Below are 24,254 nucleotides of genomic sequence, written 5' to 3'. Positions count from 1 at the left end.
CAAATCCTTATTTCTTAATAATAATAATAAATAAAAAAAAATAGAATGTTTATTTTAATGTTTCTCGGTGACAGGAATGTGCTGAACCAGCAGCTGTCACTAGCGTTGGCCGAATTTTGAGGGAATGCACAACATTTGTGTGTGCATAGACATAGGTGGATAAAAAAGATACCTTTTCTGAAAATGGAAATGGGAGATGAAATGCTTAAGCAATCTTGATCATGCTAAGCGGCTGCAGCCTTAGGAGCTGATCTGTAGCAAGTCCTCTTTGCCGCACGAATGATATCATCAATCTGCATAGTAGATCAGAACTACGATTTAAATGACCAAGTCAAGAGTATTATCTCAAAACTTCAATCAAGAATTAGGTAGGATTGAACTTCCATAATACAATTTCTAGCGAAATTCAGTGTCAGCCTTTAATTGGCTTCCAAGTTGAGGCAGTTGCTTCTTTGCAAAACAAAAGGGTGCCCCACATCTGAAGGGCTATTTTAGAATGTGAAACAAGTTTTTGGCTGGAAGAAAAATTTGAAATACATCACAAGACATCTTTCTAGTGGATTTGGACAATTATATTGAAAATAAACTTCCTGTTTGAACTGAATCTCATATTCGATCCACCATTACCAAGTGGTGGAGTGAATTTATGAATGAGAAACTATAATAAGCAAGACCTTTCTCTCTTTTAATTCTTCCTCTACTCACTTCCATTGGTGAATGGAGCCTACCACACTTTTTTGTTAGCTAGTTTGGTAGAATATACAATCATATGATCAAGATATATCTTTTTGGAGACCTCCTGGGAGTCCTGTGACACAAGCATCATGCTTGCAACCGAGAAATATATAAGACGTTGTATGTAATTCAAAGGACTGGCCATAAATTTCCAGATCACCAGCAAATCTGAAACAATGTAGAATGTAATTACAAGAAAAACAAAGGAGAATCTCAGGATGCATACCTGTGGAAGAGCCATCCTCTCAAGATTTGCTGCATAAGGCATGGGAATATCTGCCCCTGCAATCCTTTCAACAGGTGCATCAAGAAAATCAAAGCTCTCCTCAATAACAGACATACTGCAGGAATTCAGACACGTCATAAGAAAAATACATAAAAGGAGGATTCTAAACCACCACTATCACACCCTCGCCCATGCCATAGATTTGGTGAAAAAGGGAGAAGAGAGAACAGGGCACATATGTTTTGGTGAAAAAGAAGGTAACCAGATCTCAGCGCCAACACCATGTTGAGGGAACCCCTCTTCAACAGTCACCAGTCTGCTAGTTTTCCTGACTGAGGCATTGATTGCCGATCTGTCAAGGGGACGGATTGAGCGAAGATTTATAACCTGTATCAAACAGAACAACAATTGCTTTCCTTAAAAACTGAATGGAATACCTTTCTGAACTTCCAAAACTACTAGTTGTCTGAATCCAATACAAAGAAAATAATTTCAAACTTCTTTTGAGTTACCTCAGCACTAATTCCTTCTTTTGCGAGTATTTCAGCTGCCTGAATCCAAAAAACTGAGTTACTTGTGGATTAAAATGGAAAGATATCTTGCTCGACATTTAAGATAACAATAAAAGAAACACTAATAAGAAAAGTTGGTTGCTAAAATGAGACAGTGAAAGATCTAATGGTACACATGTAGCCATCACCTTGTGGCAGTCTTCGAGGAGAAGATAACACTACGCTATAATGCCATAGCTCCTTTAACTAATGAATCCAGCAGAATAAAGGCAATGTAATGGCCTATATAGCCTTCCACGCATCTGTGATGGATATTGCATTTACTTTGACAGCTAAAACATCCTAATGCAAGTAAGAGAATAAATTCTTGTGGGTGGAAAACAGAACATAGTAATTCTGGTTTTACTGTTAGCAAAAGTTTGATTCTAAAAAATTGAAGCAAATGTCTGTTCCCATGAACCTTTTGTATCTTCCTTGGTTATATGCCATATGAACCACCTATTTAGTAATTTTGATTACCCTCTTTACGCATATGAACTATATCTATGCTGAGAATACAAGTCTTTACCTACATTCTGGTGTTATAGTCTAAATCTAACATAAAGTTTTGCGTCCTTTCCTACACAGTGGTTGTTTGATATCAAAATTCGATGCCTAATACTGAAATTTTCCATGTTAGAGTGTTCCATAACTTACAGTAATCAGTGGAATTTCCATTTTCACTTTACATAATCAGTCAACTTACTGCTGAAACACAAATTAGCTCTCATGCTATAACTCAATCACAGTAAGATTGTATGATCCAATATGGAGTTACCAGTGCATAACCAGTGATTTGTTCTGGCTGCAAGAAAAACATCCTATTGAAGTAATATTTAGAAAAAGCACCCCAAAATCAATTTATCAACTAACAACTCAAGAAACATTTTTTTTATGGATAAAATCCATTGCCTTTTTCATCCTTAATACAAACTCAATAGAAATAAGCATATCCTTATCCAACTAAATTCCATTTTAGTGCAGGCCAAATATGTGCAGGATTATAAAACTATATTTTCAACTGAATCAAACAGTATACCCAAGTTATTCACAATTATATGCAATAGTGCTTCAAGAAAGATTCTCAAACCTGGAGAGAATAATCAACCATCCTTGCGTAAGTGACAATAGTTACATCCTTTCCTTCTCGCTCTATCTTCAATAGCCAAGAAGAGGGAAGAATAATTACATCTAAAGATAAAAATCATTATCAGCAGCAACAAGAATGTTAAGAAAAAGCACCTTTGCTTTCCCTATTGGAAGGGAGAAACTGGAATCAAGAGCTTCCTCTGAAACAGGGAAAGACTGACCATATCTGCAGCATGAAATTCAACTCAAGGGTGAGTAAGTATACAATGATCCAATTACAGAGAAATCTCAAGCATCAAAACACTAACAGCAATTCGTTTTCAAGGAAAACAACAGGGTCAGGGTCCCTTATAGCAGCTTTTAACAGGCCCCGAGCGTCCTCTGATGAATATGGAACCAGCACCTTCAAACCAGGGCATGCACCATACCATGCCGCAAAGCACTGCACAAAATTCCAAAATGAGCTTTCAACCTAGTGTGGACTTTTGATATTATTAATAAATTAATCAGAAATTTCATAGAAGTGCTGATAACTTATAATAAAAGAACTCAAGTTCGTAATCATTTATTGATTAAAAATTTTAAAGAACACCGACACCGAATAGGTCTCTCCAAAGTGTTTTTCACCTTAGGGATTACCTATTTAGTTTCCTGAAGTGCCCAAAAATATTTCTCAGAAGAAAAGATCTCTGAAAAATACTTGCTACAACCGGAAAGACATGGTGGTATGCTGACATTGTTTCAATTCCTATACACTGCAAGCAGGAAAATCATGCTCCTAACACGTGTATCTACATCAGACCTATTAATCATTAGTTCTTTCTCCTTTTAATGAGTAAAAAATTAACCATAAGGACATTCAATATTCTCTTCCTAGACCTTTTTCCAATTTCCACTGACTTGAAAATACACAATAAAACAGCATAAAGAATATATATATTATATAAAAGAAAGTCCTCACTGGTTCCACACTGGTTTATCACATTCCAGAAAAACAATATAAATAAGCCAAACCCCATTACCAGCAGATTCTCATTTGATCATCTTCAACGAACCTTGACCCTTTTTTCTACTATTGTCTATACTTTTTCTTAGTTTATTCAAGTAAGGTCAATGTCCATTTGAGAACTTTTTCTGCTTAAGCTATATTTTAAGTTTGATACTAGACACAGAATGCTCAAGTGGGTGGTATCCTTTTAGTTCATAATGAATTCTAAACTAATAACAATGATTCTTTGGTAAATTATTATGAAGCAGTCTTGAAGTAGGGCAGTTGACCAACTTGGGGATAAAGTAAAACCCAAACTTGATGATTGTCTTGTTCACTGTTGCCCAGCCAAAACTAAAAGGCCTGTCCATGTGACAAATAAGCAATTCTAACTCTATCCTTCTGAGAAAAAACCACATGACAGGCCCAAAAAGGGCATAGTATATGATTTTCCGGTGATCTCTAATAAGTAGAAGTACAGCAAATGATTTGTGAAAAATCAAAATTGAAGATTTTGAAGAAAGCATTACATAGTTGAGGAATTTAAGAAAGGTCAAGTATGGTTTTCTAGCCATTCTATCATTTCTTATGCTTTTAAGAGTAAATTGTTTGAAATTATATTATATTGTAGAGATTAGAATTCTTTAATGGCCAGGTTTCATTGTTAGCAAAGTATAAGTGATCAATAGTGTCTATAATTACTTATAACTGCTATCAAATTCTTTTTGACGAGGACAACCTCCATTCCACAGACACGGAAAGGCCAGCCTTTATTTGTGCTCTATTTTCCCTTGTTCTCTCTTTCATTTCTTAGCATCTCTGTTCATTAACTGAACCAAGTACTGCTGACCCAGAAATTAATCTGCAGCTTAGATGTTTTGTCTTGTAGGATTAAGGGAAGAGAAGGGAAAATAAGCAGCATGTAGAAGGTTAGAAGGCGACTCCATATGTGATGGCAAAATCGCATAAACAATAAGTATCAGACAGAATTTGGACTACACCTGAGAATGCTGGGCACCAACTCCTGCAGCAGCCCCATTTGGCCCTCTGAAAACAATAGGCACAGATATCTGACCAGCAGACATATAGTTTGACTTTGCAGCTGAATTAATTATATGGTCAATTGCCTGGAACAATTAAAAAGTGAGATTAAAAAAGGAAAAAAAAAAAAAGTAAAAAGTTAAGGAAAAAAAACCAAATGTTCACTAACAGAATCTACAAGAAGTCCAAACTAGATCACTTACCTAGGGTGGTGTAAGAAAAAGGCTACATGAATGTGATTTAATTAAATTGGTTGAAATGCTCTCAAGTTTGGGACTTATGAAGTGATACAGGAATAGAGGTGGTAATACCACAAGAGAGACCCAAGACATGATTAAGACTCAATTCAAAGACCAATTTTTAAGAAAGTAACTCTGACCTGCAAGGAGAAATTAAATGTCATAAATTCTATGATAGGCTTAAGACCATGGTAAGCAGCACCAACTCCAATTCCGGCAAAGCCCGCCTACAATACATATCCCCAAAAATCAGATGATGAGAATATTCCAGCAATGACAAGTTAAGAAAAACACCTTGCTGCATATACTTGCTAAGCCAAAGTAAAAAAGAAAAGAAGAAAAAGAAACAGAGAGAAATGGCAGAACATAAAAAATATCTAAGCACATGAAGAACAATAAAGCTTAAGGTCTTTTCGAGTGTAAGGAGTAACCTCTGTGATTGGAGTATCAATAACCCTCCCAGGACCATACTTGTCCAAAAGCCCTTTGGAAATCTATCCAGAATGCAAGTTGAAAAACTAACTTCAGTGAAAAGAACAGATGGACAAGCATTTGAAGACAGAACAAGATAGTAGGATTATCTGGCTATGCATGTCTGACCTTGTAGGCACCTTGATATTCACCAACCTGTGGTACAAAATTTTTAAAAAATAATTTATAATTAACAAAAAGAGAAAAAAAAAAAAAACCACAGGAAAATGAGCATACAAGGGAAGAAAATTGTTTCTATTTGTGTTTCTACAACACCTCTTCACCCATCAAAAAAACTTTAGGATCTGCAGACATCTCTTCATCAATTGCAGTATTCAAAGCTTCCCGTACTGTCATCTGCAAGATGTCAGCATTGCAAAAAAAATTAGACCACAATAACGTGAGAAACGGTGCATATAAAACTTCCACTGACACTACATAAATACAAGAGTTATGTTCAATCTATAGGAAGAAAGACAAGGAGGTGTTTGTTTCTATGGCTTGTAAAAGAAATAAGAGCAACAATGAAGATCCAAGCAGACCCAAAAATAATATACAAAAAAAAACCAACTATTTACAATAACATGAGTGATGGAATCAAATAAACAATTTTCTATATCCAATCAAACTCTTGTATATCCCAAGCTAAAATTAAGAGAAAGCAACCCACTTATTCAACAAGATAATACTTGTAAAAGAAACCATATAGAATGAAAAGGAGCAATGTTTCACCAGAACACTTCCATGTGTAGATACAAAGCAACCACTTGAATACATTCCCATGAAAGCAACTTTAACTTGATGCCACCTTATGCTCTTCAGCATTTTTTTCAACAACATTTTCCTCAGTGCATTATAACAAGATGCAACAAAGCAATTTCATGCAAAAATATTAAACAACTGGAAGACACGGAAGACTTGTTTGGGAACATTTTTAAAACAATTTTCAGAAAACAGTTCTTATTAATGATTTGTTTGTTACTGTTTTTAAGAATAATAATAAAAAAAAAGGAGAACATGTTTGACAATCAGAAATAGAAAACAATTTTTAGTTCTTAAAAAAATATAAAATAGTTTCCAAGAACATCTTTTCGTTGTTTTTAAATGTTTTTAGTTATTTTCTCAGGGGTTTTTTAAAAAATAATTATACAAACATGGAGAATGATTAAAAATAAAACACAGGTAAAAGTTATTAATAGAAAATAGGTTACAATATTTCAAGTTCCAAACAAACTTTTGTTTTACAAAACATCAAAAAATTGTTTTAGTTGTTTTTAACTTCTTTACTTGTTTTCTTAAGGTTGTTTTAAAAAAAAATTATGGGAGAAATATGAAGAATAATTGAAAATAAAGCACCATATATAAATTATTTTTTACAAAAAAATTTGGAAACATAAAAAATAAGTTGAAAACATTTCAATTTTTCAAACGAACTTTTGTTATAGAAACATCATAAAACTATTTTTGAAAAATATTTTCAGAGAATTGTTTTTGAAAACATTACTAAATAGACCCTAAAGTTTTCAATTGTTTTTACGAACAAAATTCCGTCAAGGGGCTAAAATGTGAAAACAATTTTCTCAACTTATTCTCTATAAAAGTACAATGCAAAAGTTTCATATCTTCGGTTGTTGCTTAAAACATTCTGCAAAAACAACTGAAAACGCCTAAAATTTATTCTTAAACATAACCTATTTTCATAACAAATTCTTAAAAAATTATTTTCATGTCAAACATGTTTTTAAGTTAGAAAACTCTTCTTAAGAACAGTTTCGATAAGAGCCAAAGTAACCCACAAATGGAGTCAATACCCGAAAAACACAGTAAACTGGAATAAGTGAATATTACCTGCTTTGGTCCAGATGCATAACTTCTGGATGCGTATACTACAGGTCGAGTCCTGCTCAAGGCCTGCTCCCAACATCACATTTTCACAAACATAAAATGTGCTTCAGAAACTATGAACAGAGGCATCACATTCAATAAATTGACAACAAATCCAAATGAAATGAATAGAAACCATAACTCATAAACCAAAACAAGATCACAAAATAATAACGGGAGCATCAGAATTCACCAAGTAGCTGACTCGTTGCCTCATAGTCCCCCACATTTTCTCCTTTTTCACTGATTATTATCCCTGATCACACTACAAGAAATAAATTAGAAAAAACACATAGATGATGGATTAACAAGAAACAAAATATATTTCAACGCCGAACATAATCTAAGCGTTCGGAAAGCACATTTTCCAGAGCAAAAAAAAAAAAAAAAGAAGAAGAGGCGCACGTTTGGATCCCAAGAAAGCGTGGGGGAATGTACGAGAACGAATAAAACAAAACAAAACAAAACAAAGGATATTTTCTTTTTCACTTTCCCTCCAACCAAACAAAACAAACCTAAAATTACATCTTTTTCTCGGTACCTTTTCAGATCTCAAATGATTAAAAACAATAATAAATAAATAAAAGATTTTCCATCCACCTGGTCTGGTTGGTAGTTAGTGTCGTCGTTGGGATCGCGAAAAATGATTCGAAAGCTAAGACAACGCGAAAGGTGGCCAGCATGAAACGATGTCGTACCGTTGCCATCAATTAATATGCTCTTAAACATGATTAATAAAGAAAAATAAATAAATATGGGATTTGGATAATAAATTCTTAATTTTCCTCGTACAAAATCCAACAGCCACGTGTTGTTTCATCATTGGTAAGATAATCTTAAAATTGAAATACTTAACGGTTTGTTGCGCTTTGAGGGCTGTTAGCCTATTATAACTCTCGGTTACATTACTAATTCAAATCTCTTTGGGAAACTTGTGTTTTGATGGGGTTATTTGGAAAATATATGGTTTTCATAACCCAACTTCATGAAATATGAGAACCAAATTTTAATATGGAAAGTAATATTGCTTACATGCACTCTGAGTTCGACTCCATTTTTTGTGCCAAGATTGTCCTTCCAAGTCTCCATTACCGATAAAAAAAAAAGGTAGAAGTGCATTGTAAGAAGTTGGGTTTAGCTACAGTGATGGCGGCGGTGGTGATGGACTGATGTAGAGCTACGACAACTTTGGCATCTCCGAATTTTTCTTCCACAACAGCATTTAAGCCTTCACGTCAGCACCGATCAAAATTTGAACAAGTTTCCTAGCTCATCTTTTCGATTTCTCCTCTTCCTTCGTCATTTTCTTCATTTTCTGGGTTTTACCACTCAAAAAGAGAGAGCTGAAGTAGAACCATCATGCGATCGCTGCACGGGGTGAGCACTAGCCACTGTCGCCATTTATCACCACCAGCTTCCCCTCAATCACGACCAAAACCCACCATCACCGTTGCAGCTTCTTCACATCTCCAGTTCCGACAACTTCCAACTCTAAAACCACCTCCATCTTCACCACACCAAATTCCAATCCTTCAACACTTATTCGCCACTGATCCACCTCCATTTTAACAATAGTCGTAGCAGCTAAAGGAAAAGAAAAATCTAGAGGTGCCAATGTCATTGTTGCCACAGCTCCACATCAATTCATTGTCACCGCCACCACTATAGCTAAACCCAACTTCTTACAGCGCACTTCTACCTATTTTTTTAGATCGGTAATGGAAACCTGAAAGGGAAATCTTGGCACAAAAAATAGAGTCGGCTCAGAGTGAATGAAAACAATATTACTTTTCATATTAAAATCCGATTCTCATATTTCATAAAGTTGGGTTCCGAAAACCATATATTTCCCAAATGGCCCCATCAAAACACAAGTTTCCCAATCTCTTTTGCATCTGTTATGAAAGGGTAGGAATGCAAATTTGGCTTGTAGGTCTGAAGCCTGGTTCATGCCCAAGGATGAATCTTAGCTGAGCCAACTCAAGAATTTTAACGTTTCATGCATTTGCTATGGAAGCTTGGGGATGTAAATTTAAGGCTAGGGTTTATTTGATAATTGTTCTCGAAAATGATTTTCCCTTTTCTAGAGTAAAAAAAATAAGAAAACATATTTGACAATAAAAAAACATAAAACGGGTTTTTTTTTTTAAGAATAAAAAACATAATGTTTATAAAGAATATTTTTTAGTTGTTTTTGTTTATTTTTTAAAAACTATTTTAAAAAAGAATTATACAAATATAAAAAATCATTGAAAAGTATTATAAAAATGATAAGCATATTTGAAATTACGAAAAGATTTTTAATCACACTTCCCAAGCATCATCAAATGTAATTTGCACACCAAAAAAATTAAAATATTTTAGCACTAAACACTCCACTAAACAATCTTTAGTCTCTGACAAGATTAGTAAATTTTTTATTAAAATTGTAATGAGCTTTGAATTATTTTGCACGTATTAATGCCTCACAATAAAGTTTGAAAGAAAAAATAGAAAATAAATGAAATGAAATAACTTTTAAAGTATTTTGCTTTTAATTTTTTGCTTTTTCTAGAAATATAAAATTACAAATAAGGTTATATCATAACTTTCATATTTATTTTTATAAAAATATTAAAATATTAAGTTGAATATATATATATATATTGACCACTACTTTTAATGTCTTTGTTGTTGAGAAACCATAAAATTGTATTTCCTTTTTCTTCAATTTCCATGCAATACATATAGAGTCATGGTGATCCTTATGAACTAGTTGAACTTGAATCCTAAAAGTGAATAAAAAATTGGATCTACATCAAATTGTCTCACTGATGTACATTAAATTGCCTCGTTAGTTCTTTTGAGTAAAAATTTGGTCTTACACTCTACTTTAAACAAGAGGAGTACATTATATTAATGTGTCTTAAATGATCCACATCTAGGGTAGTTGACCCAATAAGCATATCAGTGGTTGACCCAATGAGCACATTGAAGAATTAATGTGATTAGTCATGATATTTTTGTAGGGATGACAATGGATAAATTTTTTTTGTACCCTCTATGCCCTTAATAGGACGAATTTGAAATAAATGTATGTGGAATGAGTTTTATTGTTGTTGCTGTTTTTTTTTTTAATCAGAGTCATATTCAAAGAAGGTTTTCTTACCCACCCTAATGGTATATAAAATTAAATAAAAATAATTTCATTTCATTTCATTTTCTCTTAAGATAATTAAAATTAAAAAATTTTAAAAATAATTTAAAAATTAAACAAGATGTGAGAGGTAAGCATGGGAAATTCCTAGGGGTACAACTTGGATAGGTTAAATTGGGTCAGGAACATATATATAAGTTTATTTTTACTTTTTCATTATTATCTTGAAATTTTGTCTTGTTTATTATTTAAATTTTGGTATAAATATATATAAATTCTTTTTTAAAAAAAAAACCATTATGAATGAATTTTAAATAATGCAACTCAATTAACCCAACCAACTCGACTCCTATCCAATCAATTCGAGTTTAACTCCATCAACCCAAATTTAACCAAAGTTTAGAAAAATGATATTGAGTTAAACTTAAGTTGAGTACTTCAAGTTAGAAGTCGGGTTGGATTGAACTTGAGTTACTTATTTTTTAATTTGAATTAGGCTCAGGTTAACTATTAACATTCCAAGTTGCAACCCTAGAAATTCCATACTTATCTCAATATACTCTTTTCTAGTTAAAACCTTTTTTAGAATGGAAATATGAGTAATTTTAAATAATCTAGGTACCTACCCATCCTCATCCATTGAGTTGCTATCCCTAGTGTTTTTATAAGATTGACACCCTCTATTTTTAGTATTTTTACAAGATTGTCGGTCTCATTATTATTTGTAGTTTACAGTTTCATGGAATGTAGATGGTGGTTATCATCTATTCCATTATAAAGAAAATAACAAATAATGTGTATTATTGGTGGCAGGTTTCCTGGAAAAGCCCTTGGGATCTTCCTTTCTCCTAATTTATTATCATCTTGGAAACTCCCGTTCTACTTGTACAGTGACTTATATGCTTTTTTATCCATCTCTCTTTGGAAAATGAGAGAAAAAGACAAAGGGAAGTTGTGTTTTAGGAGGCCCATTTGAAGGTTATATGGGAATGAAGCCCATAGAAACTGGAATATGGGCTTTGTCCATTAATGATCAGAATATTATTTTTTTTGTGCACTAAATACTGTTTGGATAAGTTATTCCAAAATTGCCCTTTTGTTTTCCTTGTCAGCAGCCACCATAGTCTCCATGTAAGCAGCCACGGGTCTCCAAAATTGCCCATGTAATAAACACTCAAATTTGAATTGAAAAGAACCCGATCAGAGGAAACAAGGCATGAGATATGTGGTTCTCTGTTTAGTGGGTTTTACCTTAGGTGTTTGATTGATTATAGGTGTGGTAGATGGTAGATACAGTATGTGTTTAGTACAGCCATGATCCTGAATTTGGTTTGATGTTTGAAGACGCAAAACATTGTATTTTTGGGCAAATGGTTGTCATTCTACATATGGATTTGGATCTGATCGATGATTTTGTTGACCATTCACATCCAAATGACCCACTTTCAATTTTTGTTGGCACTACAAGTACATTTTCGGATCTGTTTTGGTAAAATATCTCGTTTTTACACAAGTGTAAAAAATATTATTTTTATCTTTTTGCATGGATCAAATATGTGTTTTGTATGGAAAGTATATTTGAGAATCTTCTTTGTTTATTTATGAAAAGTGAAATTTTTTTGAGATATGATATTTTGTTTTGCAAGTTTGAATTAATGAAATAAAGTGTTTGATTCTGGTTCCTATGGCCCTAGTCAACGGGTTATAATTGTTGACATTTCTATGACCCTAATCAACGGGTTATAATAGTTGATATTATATGACCCTAATCAACGGGTTATAATAGTTGACCTTATGGCCCCTAGTCAACGGGTTATAATTGTTGACTTTTGGTTTTGTTCACCTTAAATGGAACAAATTTGAAAATAGTCACTCATTTGTGAAGTCCCACCTAATTGGGCACCATTTGTTATTTGATAACCAGAGTAAGATATTTTGAATGCATTTAATTTGGTTTTGATGAGAAATTGTTTTGAAATGGATATGAGAAAGTTTGTTGAAAAGTTTGAATATATTAGTATTTTGAACTCAAAAGTTTTTTATAAAAATAAGTGTATGTTATATCTCCTATTTGCAAACATGGTTGAAAATATTTGATCCATGAAACTGCATTGATGTTCTTTATTGAGCTTTAAGCTCATGCCCCTTCGTTGATAATTTTTCAGGCACTCTCAGTTCGGGCAAGAACTGATGGCTAGGCTGGGGAAATTTTTCTTTGTTAGGATTTTGGTTCAAACTTTATTTTTGGACATTTTTTAGATGTTAAAATTTATTTTTCGTTTAAATTATTTGAATTTGGAGTTATTTGAACAATAATACTCTAGTTGATGTGTTAGTTTTTTTTTTTTTAAAAAATTGATGCTCGAAGACTTTAGAATTTTTTCCTACTACTCTGAATAGGAATTTGGTAATTGGTAAATTTTTTTCCAGTTACAATACGAATGTTTGTGTCATTTTCACTTTGAGCCTTTGGGCTTGAGGTGTGAAATGACCGTCATGCCCTTGGAGTGGGTTTTGGGGCGTGACAGATTATGTGATCATATGACATACTAGACTTGGGCATATTGGACAAGAAAGGATGAATAGACTAGCTAGAGAAAATCTACTAGGTCAATTCACTAAATTTGATATGCCAACTTGTGGATATTGCCTAGTTGGTAAGACAACGAGAAAACCATTTGGAAAATGAACTAGAACTGAAATACCATTGCAATTGATCCATACTGACATTTGTGGTCCTATGAGTGTTAGAGTAAGGCATGACACCTTGTATTTCATCACATTTATAGATGACTTTACTCGTTACGGTCATGTTTATTTGATTTCTCATAAGTTAGAAATATTAGATTACTTCAGATGCTACATTAATTTAGTTGAGAATCAGTTGGATAAAAAGATTAAAACATTAAGAACAGACCAAGGTAGGGAATATCTATCAGAACAATTTAAAGATTTATGTGATGAAAATGGTATTAGTAGACAATTGACTATTCCAGGGATTTCACAACAAAACGGTGTTGCTGAGAGGAAAAATAGAACGTTGTTAGACATGTTTAGGTCAATGATGGCTCAAGCAAATCTTCCCATTTCATATTGGGGAGATGCATTGTTGACTACTACTTATGTACTTAATCGAGTGCCCTCAAAGACTATTGCATCTACTCCATATGAGTGATGGAATAATCGAAAGCTTGATCTTAGCAATTTGCGACCATGAGGGTCAGCGGTTTATATTCACAATCCTTCTCATAAATATGGAAAATTAGGTCATATTGAGAGACATGTTTTCTGTACATGTAAAGTCATTAGGATTGCGTAGGTTATAATTTATGTTGATTATATTACATGGATCATTATTGATTGGATATAAGATACTCTGTAAATGATCAAATGAGATGAATATTCGTTATTCATATCATTGAATATGTAAATAGTACTTATACATATAAGCTCTTAAATGTATGTCAATAGGCAGATGTTGGCTCTCTCACATAAGCAACCGTCCCAATCAATGTGTTTATGAGTTGGGATGAAACATGGTATATTGATGATGATAAATAAGTAAAAAATATACAAAGATAATGAGTGTCACCTTGGTTAAGTATCAAGATGAGGTCTATAATAAATGACATCTTGATCGAATGTAATCACCCACAATTACATTTGCCTATTTGAATCGGACTTGAGTTGTATCATAAAAAGTTTGAGGAGAACTATAGATGTGAAACTCAAACAAGCTGTTGTTATGAAGCTCTTAGTTGAGGTCCGTATGGTGGTAGTTTGACATACACTCTCTAATTGAAGAGAAATCACCATAGCATGTATTTCATACTACATGTGTTATGAAAGTGACTAATAAGGAAAGTGAGTGATTAATCCTTACATCCTCACTGTGTAAGATCCTTAGGGCTTATTACATTTGTAATAACTCATTATTGTACTCTTTGTATTTTTTGTTATGTTTTGAGGTGACAAATTAATGTTGCTATTTTGGTATATTTCCGACGTGAATAAAATAATTTATCCTTATGGGACATATTTGGCAAACAATTAATTTGAATATAAAATATATGAGCCTAAAAGAAAGATTTTCTTTTTTAGTTACATTGATAAAGATGTGTTCATGGTCGACTAGTTATATTGCTTTTGTAGCTAATATAATTGTGAATACATTTATATTGTTGTGTAGTATACAACTTTGAGGGATTAGGTGTATACATTAAAATATGACTAAATAATCTGGGGTACAACTAAACATGATTATAAATGTTCACTCATAATTTTGGGGTTAAGCTATTATGTATCCCTAATAGGTACATAACTTTATAAGCTCCCAAATTGTAAATGTGCTCGCATGGTCTTACAACTCATTTGCCTGTATAAATCACTTTCAAAAAACTGAGAGAATGGACTTGGATGATTATTTATCAGTTGTATCAACCTATCTTATGCAAGCGGGAGATGTTGGAATTGGGTGGGTGCCCAAGTTGGGCTGACCCAACCTAATCCAATATGTCAGAGATCTGGGGAAGTAGTTTTTGGTAGTTGAAACTACCAAAAACTACCTAAAAACCTTCCCACTAAAGAGATATATATATATATATATATATATATATATATATATATATATATATATATATATATATATATATATATATATATAATCTCTCTCTGACTCTGTCTTTCTGGCTCTCCAATTCCCACATCCTTTGTTTTTTCTCTAAAACAAAAAGACAGAGAGAACTTCAAAAGAAAAGTTCTCTAAAAATAGGTGAAAAGTTTTTGTATTGTAAAACCAATTATGAAAATATCAGTAATCACGGATATATCGATACTTCGATTTTATGAATATATTGACGGATATTTTGGAAAAAAATATCTGTAGACCTAAAATTGATCAAAATCCATAGAAATAATAACAAAAAAAAACTTCATAGAAATGTAATTAGAAGTATAATAGATATTTTAAAATTGTTTTGTTGAATAATTTGATATATATATATATATATATATATATATATATATATATATATATGATATAATTTATCATATTTGATAATAATATCCTATACGTTAATAAAAAAAAATATGAATTTTATAAGTGTACATTTATTATTAAATTACATCAAATATTATTTCATAATAATATAATGATATTTGATTATAATATGTCTAATTTTAAAATATATTTAATATTAAAATTATGATTCATTTAATTTAATTGTATTAAATTATATAAAATAAATGATGATATATGCACAATTTTTAAATATTTAATTAATCTATTAATGATATTAAAAACACTATGCAAAAAATTATCATAATAATTTTTATATTTTTGGCAATCATTTAAATGAGATTTTTTTCATTTAGTTATAAGATAATTATAATTAATTTGTTCTTTCAAATATTTTTTAAAAATTTTGTTTATATACTCACTTTTACTATATATATATATATGTTAGGTGCATAATATTTAACAAAGGGCAAACCAACTCTAATGGCAAAATGAATGTTTTGTTGGAGGTTTGAATCCCCTTAATTGCAAAACAAAAGCTTATTTTTGAGCTTTGATTGAAGTGCCCGCACGTTGACCACACCCAATGCTTATGTTGACTGCCTAAGCCGTGCTTTGACCAAGGCAAAATATCGTCAATATATCACCATTGGCGATTTTTCTCGATATATCTCCTGGTCGATATTTCTCCACCATATTTCGTTTCCATAGGCTCCGATAGGCGATATATGACGATATTTTCATCCATGTGTGAAACTAAGTGGTTCCCAAGTTGAGTGTGATTCCATTCAAGACTTGGGCTGAAGATTTGAATAGTGAAACAATTTTATTGGATCTTGGATTTTTTTAAAAGGTAATACGAAGCTTTTTAACAAAAAAATAAAAAATAAAAAAGATAAAACTTGATTATGGTTTTAACTTTTAACATTTTTCTTTGTTAAAATTTAAATTTTTTTATTTATATAAAATAAAAATAAAATATATTTTTCATGAAAAAATGTATTTAATCATTTATATTATTTTCTCTTAATTTTGTTAAAAATTAAAATTTTTGCACATTGAAATTGTGCATCCATCGACATAACCCTTTGAAAAGATTACACTTTTTTGACAAAAAAAAAGAGTACCATTGTATATTAATAATGCCAGTGTGATGAGAATGATATTCATATACCAATCTTCTTTGGTATTTTAGAAAAAAAAATGGTATCACTCTTTTATGAAAAACCTAACACTGAAATGTATTAAAAGTACCAGTGTAGTGGGAAGGGAATACCATTTTTCTTTTATTTTATGGTAAAGTATGCAAAAATTTTAATTTTTAATAAAATTAAGAGAAAATTAATATAAATGATTAAAAACAATTTTTATTTTTATTTTTTATGAAAAATATATTTTATTTTTTATTTTATATAATAAACAATTAAAAATATTAACAAATCAAAATATTAAAGCCACAACCAAGTTTTTATCTTCTTTAATTAAAAATATTAAACATTTTAACAAAAAAAAAAAAAGAAGTTAAAACCGGGCAAAGTTACATACCCATAAGTAAAAGGTTAAATTTGTTTATTATGTATTTATTTTTATATTAATTATTTATTATATGTTATTATTATTATTTTATATTTAAAGTCCTTAAAAATAATTAAAATCAAAAGAAGAAAGAGTGAAAAAAATGAAATTTAAAATATTTTTATGAGAATGTGTAACTATCATATTATAAAAAAGTTAAAAGGTGAAATGAAGAAAAATAAAAAGGAAAAATAATGTGACATATTGATTGGTGACTCTCAAGTTTAAAGCATGTGGTAAGGTAGATTGCCACGTGTCTCTTTATTGATTCCTTCTCCACTTGACTATCCTCTTGGAATCTCCCGTTCTACTTGTACAGTGACTTATATGCTTTTTTGTCCATCTCCTGAGAGGAAAATACAATGCAAGGACTCCATAGTCCACAAAGACTTGGGGTGAAGGAATGGTGACGTCACTTTCTAGTACAATTCCACTAGGTGGGTGTCTTTTTAAATCTTTAATTTTTATTTTTTTTCATCCTTTATTGATTCCTTCTCCACTTTCTGATTCCTTCGCCGTAGGTTCCCTCTTTGGTTAAAGTTAATCATTAAATGTAAAACGATTAAATAAAATAACATTTTCATTAATAGTCCCATTAAAGTAAATCATCAAAGTTAAGATGATTAAATAAAATAATATTTTGACTAATAATTAAGGATTTAATTGAAAATTATTCTTGAAATTAGTTTTATACTACTTACAATAAAATTTCAGGAACACTTCTTAATTGTTTTTAGAAATACATTTGTATTTGATATTTGAAAAATGGTTTTTTATCTTATTTTCCATGAAAGTATTATCAACTTAAAAAAGTTTATATTTTCAATTATTACTCAAAACACTTCAAAAAAAAAAAAAAAATGAAAATATCTTAAATTTGTTCTCAAAACCATTTATTTTTAAAATAATTTTTTAAAAAACTATTTTTTTTTTTTCAGAAGTCTATTAAAATTGTTTTTTTAAGTTAGAAAATTGCTTTTAATTATAAAAACTTTGTTCATAAATATTTTTGAAAATAATATTCAAAAATATTTTTATGATAACTTCTAAAACAAAAGTCTGTTTATAAATTTGAAATATTTTCAATTTAGTTTGTGTATTTAAATATTCCTTAAAATTAATTTTTATATTTAGTACTTCTAATTTTTTTTAAAACAAATTTTAAAAAAACTAGTGAATACCATTGTATATTCTAAAAAAAAAAAAAAAAAAAAAAATCATATTTTTATAATAATTCTCAAAAACCTATTTTGGGAATAACAGAATAATAAAACATATTTTGATTTTTTTTACCTTTGAAAACAAAAAATTTGTTAAAATAATTTCCAAATATAACCTAAAAGGTTGTTTTCAAAAATAGTTTTTAAATATATACTTTGCATATGGATTTGGTATTATATCAAACTCAAAATATGAATCTTTATCATGTATGATTAAAAATATATCATTGAATAAAAACATAAAAAAATAAAATAATATAAATATATAACTCCAAATTATCAAGAAAAAAAAAAACATTATAAGTACAAATAAATGAAATTTGTGGTCTTTATATAGAAGTTTTTGCCTGAGTAGCACTTTGTATGAAAAATAAGGCTTATTTGGAACTATCAATAATTTGTATTTTGAAAACATTTTTATATTTTTAAAATCATATTTGATATTTTTTTTAATTGAAAATAACATTTATTTTTTTATTTTTTTTAAGTTTGCTCTCAAAATATGTTTTAAATAACAAATTTGAGGTGTTTTGAGAAACAATAAAAAAATTGATATTTTAAAAACTTTTACATTATGTATTATGTATAGGTACATAATACATGGAATAAGTTTTTCAAATAAATTGAGAAGTATTTTTTGTAATAAGAGTTTATTTATTTATTTTTTAATGAAACTCAGTAAAAAAATTATATTTAGGAAAATTGTTAAGTTATCAAATAAATATTATATCTACAACTAAATCTAAATTATTGATCTTCATAATTAAATTTGAAAGACTAAATAAATATAATAGAAAATGGGATCAGAATGGAAAATTAGAAACAAGGTATAAGAGAGTAAGCTTCTCGAATGGAAATTCATTCCATTATAAATTTCTCATCTTTGGATATATTTTTCGATTGAATTCTGTACTTTTTTATATGATTTATTTTTATTTTAAAAAAAATGAAAACTTCCCTTTTCCTTCACTGTAATTCACGGAATCAAATTTTTATGAGATTAAAATTAGAAATAAATATAGTAATTATTTTAAATTAGAATTTTCCAACATAAAATTGGATGATATAAAATTAGGTAGAAACAATGAGATTTAATTTAAATTAAATACAAATAAATCCATTTTACACGCGGTCATTTCTAATTGGGCAGATCGAAAAGATACCACTTTGAAATTCACTCCCACATGCAAGGACGATTCAAATTCCCCACTTCATGGAACCACTGGTCCGCTCTCCTTTTTATGTTTCTTTTGTCGATTCGGTTGATTACTTACTTCGTCCACAAGTTTTGCTTCTCACCTAAGTTTCTCACGTTCTAGTCCACCCGAAACGACAGTGGATTGGACATTCTGTAAATGCGTCTCTCTATATATAGACACTTCTTCTGTGCGTTGCCATCTAGTGCTCTTGGCTTCTTTCTACTGAGAGTGAAGACTGAAGAGTGCTTTGTGTGAATCTAGAAGGAGGAGTAGTAATGGCGACGCCGAAGGAGCATATAGAGGAGATAAGGAGGACGAAGTTCTCGATCGGAGGAGAGCAGAATCCGCTGACGGAGGATCTTCACCAGGCGGTGAAGAATCTCTCTGCTGAGCTTTACGCTAAGGATGTTCATTTCCTCATGGAACTCATTCAGGTCTGTACTTTATACGTATGTCTTGTTGTTTTTGAGATGCGATCGGCACTCTGCGTTGTATGCAGCGATTGTTTTGTTATGTTATTTAAAATTTTGAGCGTTGTTCTATTCCTCCTTTTGGTTGCTGAGACTTCTGAGTATTTTGTTTTTTGTATGTGTATTTTGTTTCTTGGAGATGACTAACTAGAGATTGTAGTTCTAAATCTACGGTATACTGACTTTCCGAAGAATCAGTTACTTATCTATCATTTGATTCCCTCATATACGGATTGAGAGTTAGTTTGTTACATTTGAAGAATTGTGTTTTCAGTACAATTGGGCTCGATTACTCAAAATTGATTATAAAGATATGAGATATTAATGGACAAAAATATTATTTTAACTCATCTGTGTCTTTATTCTACCACTCTTCATATGCCACTACCGTCAAATTCTCTCTTATTTAACCATTTTTGGATTTTTCATTATTTTTTAAAACTCTTTTATAAATTATTAAAAAATCAACATTGTTTTCCATGTTTAAATTATAAATAAACAAAAATTATATTAATGATTTAAAGGCTATTTTGAAAAATAATTTTTTAAAAAATGTTAATTTAAATAAATAAAGATTATCTTTTACATTTTAAAAGTAAATAATTTAATAATTAAAATACTATTTAAAATAAATATATTTACTATTTTCTTTTCTTTTATACTAAAAAGTATTTTGAAGTTTTTTTTATTATTATAAAATAAAAAGTTTTTTTTTTTTTTTAATTTTCTTCTTTTCTTATTTTAATAACTTTTTGAACATAACTTTTACTAATAAGTTATATGAAATGTTACAAATTTGTTTATTAAAGATTTTTTTTTTAATGATTTCCATTAATTGAAAATTTATTAAAATAAGAAAAAGAAAGAAAGATGATGGAGGAAGAGTTTTTTTATTTTAAATACCCAATTAAAATGTTTTTGTATAACCTAATTTTAGAAATAGATTATATCAATATGGTAGAGATTGAGTTTTTCTTATATAAAAAGGTTGAAAAGTATATTTACTAATTTTAGATGAAAAAAAGTAGTTAAAAATTATATAAATTATTATTTTCTATATTGTCTCTTTTTGAAAATACGTTTAATTAAAAAATGAAAACTATTTTTAAAAATGAAAATTGAAAACCTTGTTTAGTACTTTTTTTTTATACATAAATAATAAAAAAAATTGAAAACATTATGTTACTATACAATGATATTACACTAACTGTACAAGAGAAATATACTAAGTGTACAAGAGTGTATTAGGCTACATTTTGTGAAAGATTTTAATTTATTCTGAACCATTCCTTTATTTTTCTTATCACACACAAATTGTATACCTATGTCATGTATTTTATCTAATTCTCACATGAAAATTTCAATATTTTCCCAGTAATGATATTTGGAGAAAAAAATTTGACCCTAAGTCATCCACTATTTTCTCAACTAAACCATTAGAAATATGGTTAAATACACCTACGTGAATATATAACTTAGGAGGGACATGAAATTTGTACCATTGTATAATGTACAAGAGAAATATACTAAGTGAATAAAGATATTACACTAACTGTACAAGAGAAATGTGTTAAGTGTATAATGGTGTACAAGGCTCCTAATAGATTTGTACGATTTTTAAACAATTTGAACTTGACATTAAGACGATTATTGATAGTTTTTTTTTTTTTTTACCAAACTATGTCATTAACACATTCCCTACAAAAATTAACATGTAGAAAATAAAATTAAAACCAATCATGTTTGAATTGTTCATTATAAGTAAACTAAATGAAATATATATATTTTTACTATTTTGCCTTTATAAACATAATTTTATTGTTATCAATAGAGATTAAAAAATAATATTTAAATGGAATTAAAAATAAATAAAAACTATTTTTGTAACATTTTTACTTTTTAAAATCATTAATTTAAATTATGAAATTAGTTTTTAAATTAAAAATATTTGTTGTAATTATAGTTTTGAAGATTTCATGATTTTTATTTTATTGCTTTTAAAAAATTGTTTTAATAAGAAAATATTTATTTTAATAGTTTTAAATATTTAAATCTTTATTTAAAAATATTTAGGATTAATGCAGGGAGCAATTAGGTAATTTTGAAATGGATAAATTTTGAATATCTTGAAGACTTTAATTTTCTTAATTACCCTATTTACACTTTCAAAATTATTGGAATGTTAGTAAATTATTTTGTTAATTACCCTATTTACACTTTCAAAATTATTGGAATGTTAGTAAATTAATCTTAGAAAAATTGTTTTCTTGATTAATATTATATATATATATATATATATATATATATATATAGCATGTGAGTGTTCACATTATTTCCAAAATAACATGAGAAATAATAAACACTCTATGTCTAATTTGCAAGTTAGAAAAAAAGAAAAAATAATAATAATAATATTTTATGAGGTATTTAAAAATTATTTAATATATATAAGAAATAATGTACAACATATTTATTATTTTGAAAGTAAAAAACAAAAAGAAAATTTGCTAAGGCATTTAAAAAGTATTTATTATATATTCTATAAGTTAAAAAAAAAAACAATATTTGATGATGTCTAATTTGTAAGTTATAACAAACAAATAATACTAATATTTTATGAGGTGTTTAAAAATTGTTTAATATATATGATAAATAATATAAGTTTAAAATAAAGAATAATATTTATCATATATTATGTAAGTTTCCAAGGTATTTAAAAAATATTTATTCTATATTATGTAAGTTTGAAAAAAAGAATAATATTTGATGAAATATTTAAAAGTTATTTACTTCAAAAGTGTATTTAGTGAATGTAATTTTTAATCATTTATCTTTTATGTTGAATTTGATGGAGAAAAATGATTAGGAAATTATTCAACTAGGTCCCACTAATAAATACGTGAGAGAATGGTGAAAGAGCAAAAAAGAGAATGAGAAAAGTGGGATGGTCGGTTAGCTTTTTCATTTAATAGTCAAGCATATTTTAGGGATTTTTTAAAGGTAGTATCCTTTCTCTCAATTTCTACTTTTTCATTGAGTTTTGAGTTTAATTATGAGTGATAGGAGGACTTTACCTCAATTACCAACTTTAGTTGAATTGAAAACACAATTTTTTTTCCCCTATTCCTCTTGGAAAATCTAAATGTGAATAAATCAAATATTGTGAATTTTACACATCAGAATGCAGAAGATAACGAATATCGGGAAGACGTAAATCCGTCGTTGGAGCTCGTTATAACTTCAAAGGACATAACTGGCACTGGAGCACTGATGACGTTGTTGATTTTCAACAATGAAAAGGGATTTTCAGCTAAAAATATTGAGTCTATCTGCGGTGTTGGGAGGTCCACCAAGAAAGGCAACAGGAAGCGCGGTTATATTGGAGAGAAAGGTACCTTCATTTCTTGATTCTTTCATTCATATTTTTCCATTTTCTATGCCCTAAATTTGAAAGGGGAAACTCTTTGTCATAAGCTCTAACTATAGAGCAAGTATATCCTCAAGTCTTGGAACTTCTAGTGTAGAAACACTTTATTCAAGTCAAAAGTTAGCTTGATCAAGTTAGCAAAATGTTATGAACTTAAGCCTTTCGTAAGCTCACAAGCGGCACTTAGACAACTTAAAGACATTTGAAATTGCTAAATTAGCCTTCCCTTATACTTAGCTTGCTATGTTAAGACGCACACGCCTTGGAAACTAAGATGAGAACCGTAGGCAGCACTTAAAAGAAATGAAGCTTTATTGAACAAGGAAGCTTTTAGAATATTGCTTGGAAGCTCTCACTTGCTTGGTTGGTTAGGTGCCTTGGCCAAACGAGGCCTTCACCGATTTATACGCACCTTAGGAATTCTCTAGAACCCACAAAGGTTCCACACTATCCAAAAATTCTCTATATAAAGACTATTTCCAAGACTTGTTTGGAACTCTATAGAACATCCCACATGCTTCCCTTTTCTTCCAATCTTATGTAGAGATGTGTGAACATCACACTCCTCCACTAGTGTAAATGACTCCAAGAGATTCCAAAAGCTTTCTGCTCACCTATATAAGCTCAGGGGAGGGTCATTTAAGCAGGTTATGACATAGCTCTTGAGGCCTAACTCAAGTGGTAAAGGGTTGGGGAGGGTTTGTGGGAGGTTCTAGGTTTAAGTCCCAATGAGGACAAAAGTTTACCTATCATATAAAATAAAAAAAAACATAAAAAATAGTTTTCAAACTCATTTAACTTATTTTAACTCTTCTATATAAGAATTAAATAATTTAAAAACATATAAGTTTTCAACTAATTTTAGTTTACTTTAGCTGCAAATGACAACATAGGGTAGTAATGAAGTTGATAGGGTTTAATTTTTTGGATGATTATACAAATAAGAATGAAAGATGCATGAAGAATATTACTTTTCATGCATTCTA

General features: G+C 29.7%; 2 protein-coding genes across 12 annotated transcripts in view; one reads left to right on the top strand and one right to left on the bottom strand.

The window, feature by feature from the left end:
- Window positions 1-7,912, bottom strand: LOC117903965 (pyruvate dehydrogenase E1 component subunit beta-1, mitochondrial-like). Of its 7 annotated transcripts, none has more exons than XM_034816489.1 (15): window positions 7,825-7,912; window positions 7,418-7,489; window positions 7,189-7,251; window positions 5,617-5,697; window positions 5,470-5,496; window positions 5,301-5,363; window positions 5,010-5,096; window positions 4,591-4,716; window positions 2,910-3,043; window positions 2,755-2,827; window positions 2,603-2,668; window positions 1,474-1,512; window positions 1,224-1,348; window positions 962-1,076; window positions 1-293 (listed from the first exon to the last, which is right to left on the bottom strand). In XM_034816489.1, the coding sequence occupies exons 2-15, from the start codon at window positions 7,451-7,453 to the stop codon at window positions 225-227; spliced, it is 1,104 nt and encodes a 367-aa protein (XP_034672380.1). In that variant the 5' UTR covers window positions 7,454-7,489; window positions 7,825-7,912; the 3' UTR covers window positions 1-224. The 7 variants fall into 7 exon arrangements, with proteins under 7 accessions (XP_034672380.1, XP_034672386.1, XP_034672384.1 ...); XM_034816495.1 differs by lacking the exon at window positions 7,825-7,912 and adding an exon at window positions 7,766-7,785 and having other exon boundaries at window positions 7,418-7,480; XM_034816493.1 differs by lacking the exon at window positions 7,825-7,912 and adding an exon at window positions 7,766-7,780.
- An 11,623-nt stretch (window positions 7,913-19,535) lies between these two features.
- Window positions 19,536-24,254, top strand: part of LOC117903961 — a 28,328-nt gene continuing 23,609 nt past the window's right edge. For 3 of the 5 annotated variants that reach the window (XM_034816479.1, XM_034816478.1, XM_034816480.1), the window contains exons 1-2: window positions 19,548-19,805; window positions 23,022-23,232. In XM_034816479.1, coding sequence (XP_034672370.1) covers window positions 19,647-19,805; window positions 23,022-23,232 — 370 coding nt within the window. In that variant the 5' untranslated portion in view covers window positions 19,548-19,646. Of the gene's footprint in view, window positions 19,806-23,021; window positions 23,233-24,254 lie in introns of all 5 variants that reach the window. The other 2 variants (XM_034816482.1, XM_034816481.1) reach the window with 2 other exon arrangements.

The sequence above is a fragment of the Vitis riparia genome, chromosome 17 (genome assembly GCF_004353265.1).
Source record: "Vitis riparia cultivar Riparia Gloire de Montpellier isolate 1030 chromosome 17, EGFV_Vit.rip_1.0, whole genome shotgun sequence".
Taxonomy (NCBI): Eukaryota; Viridiplantae; Streptophyta; class Magnoliopsida; order Vitales; family Vitaceae; genus Vitis; species Vitis riparia.
This window is presented reverse-complemented; position numbering and strand designations above follow the sequence as displayed.

Bases quoted from the DNA above. Each gene is read 5' to 3' on its own strand.
- LOC117903965 (XM_034816489.1), bottom strand. From the start codon at position 7,453: ATGTGGGGGACTATGAGGCAACGAGTCAGCTACTTG. The intron at 5,364-5,469 runs GTCAGACATGCA...CATTCTGGATAG, and splicing joins AATATCAAGGTGCCTACAAG to ATTTCCAAAGGGCTTTTGGA. The intron at 1,077-1,223 runs GTTACCTTCTTT...GAATTCCTGCAG, and splicing joins GGTGTTGGCGCTGAGATCTG to TATGTCTGTTATTGAGGAGA.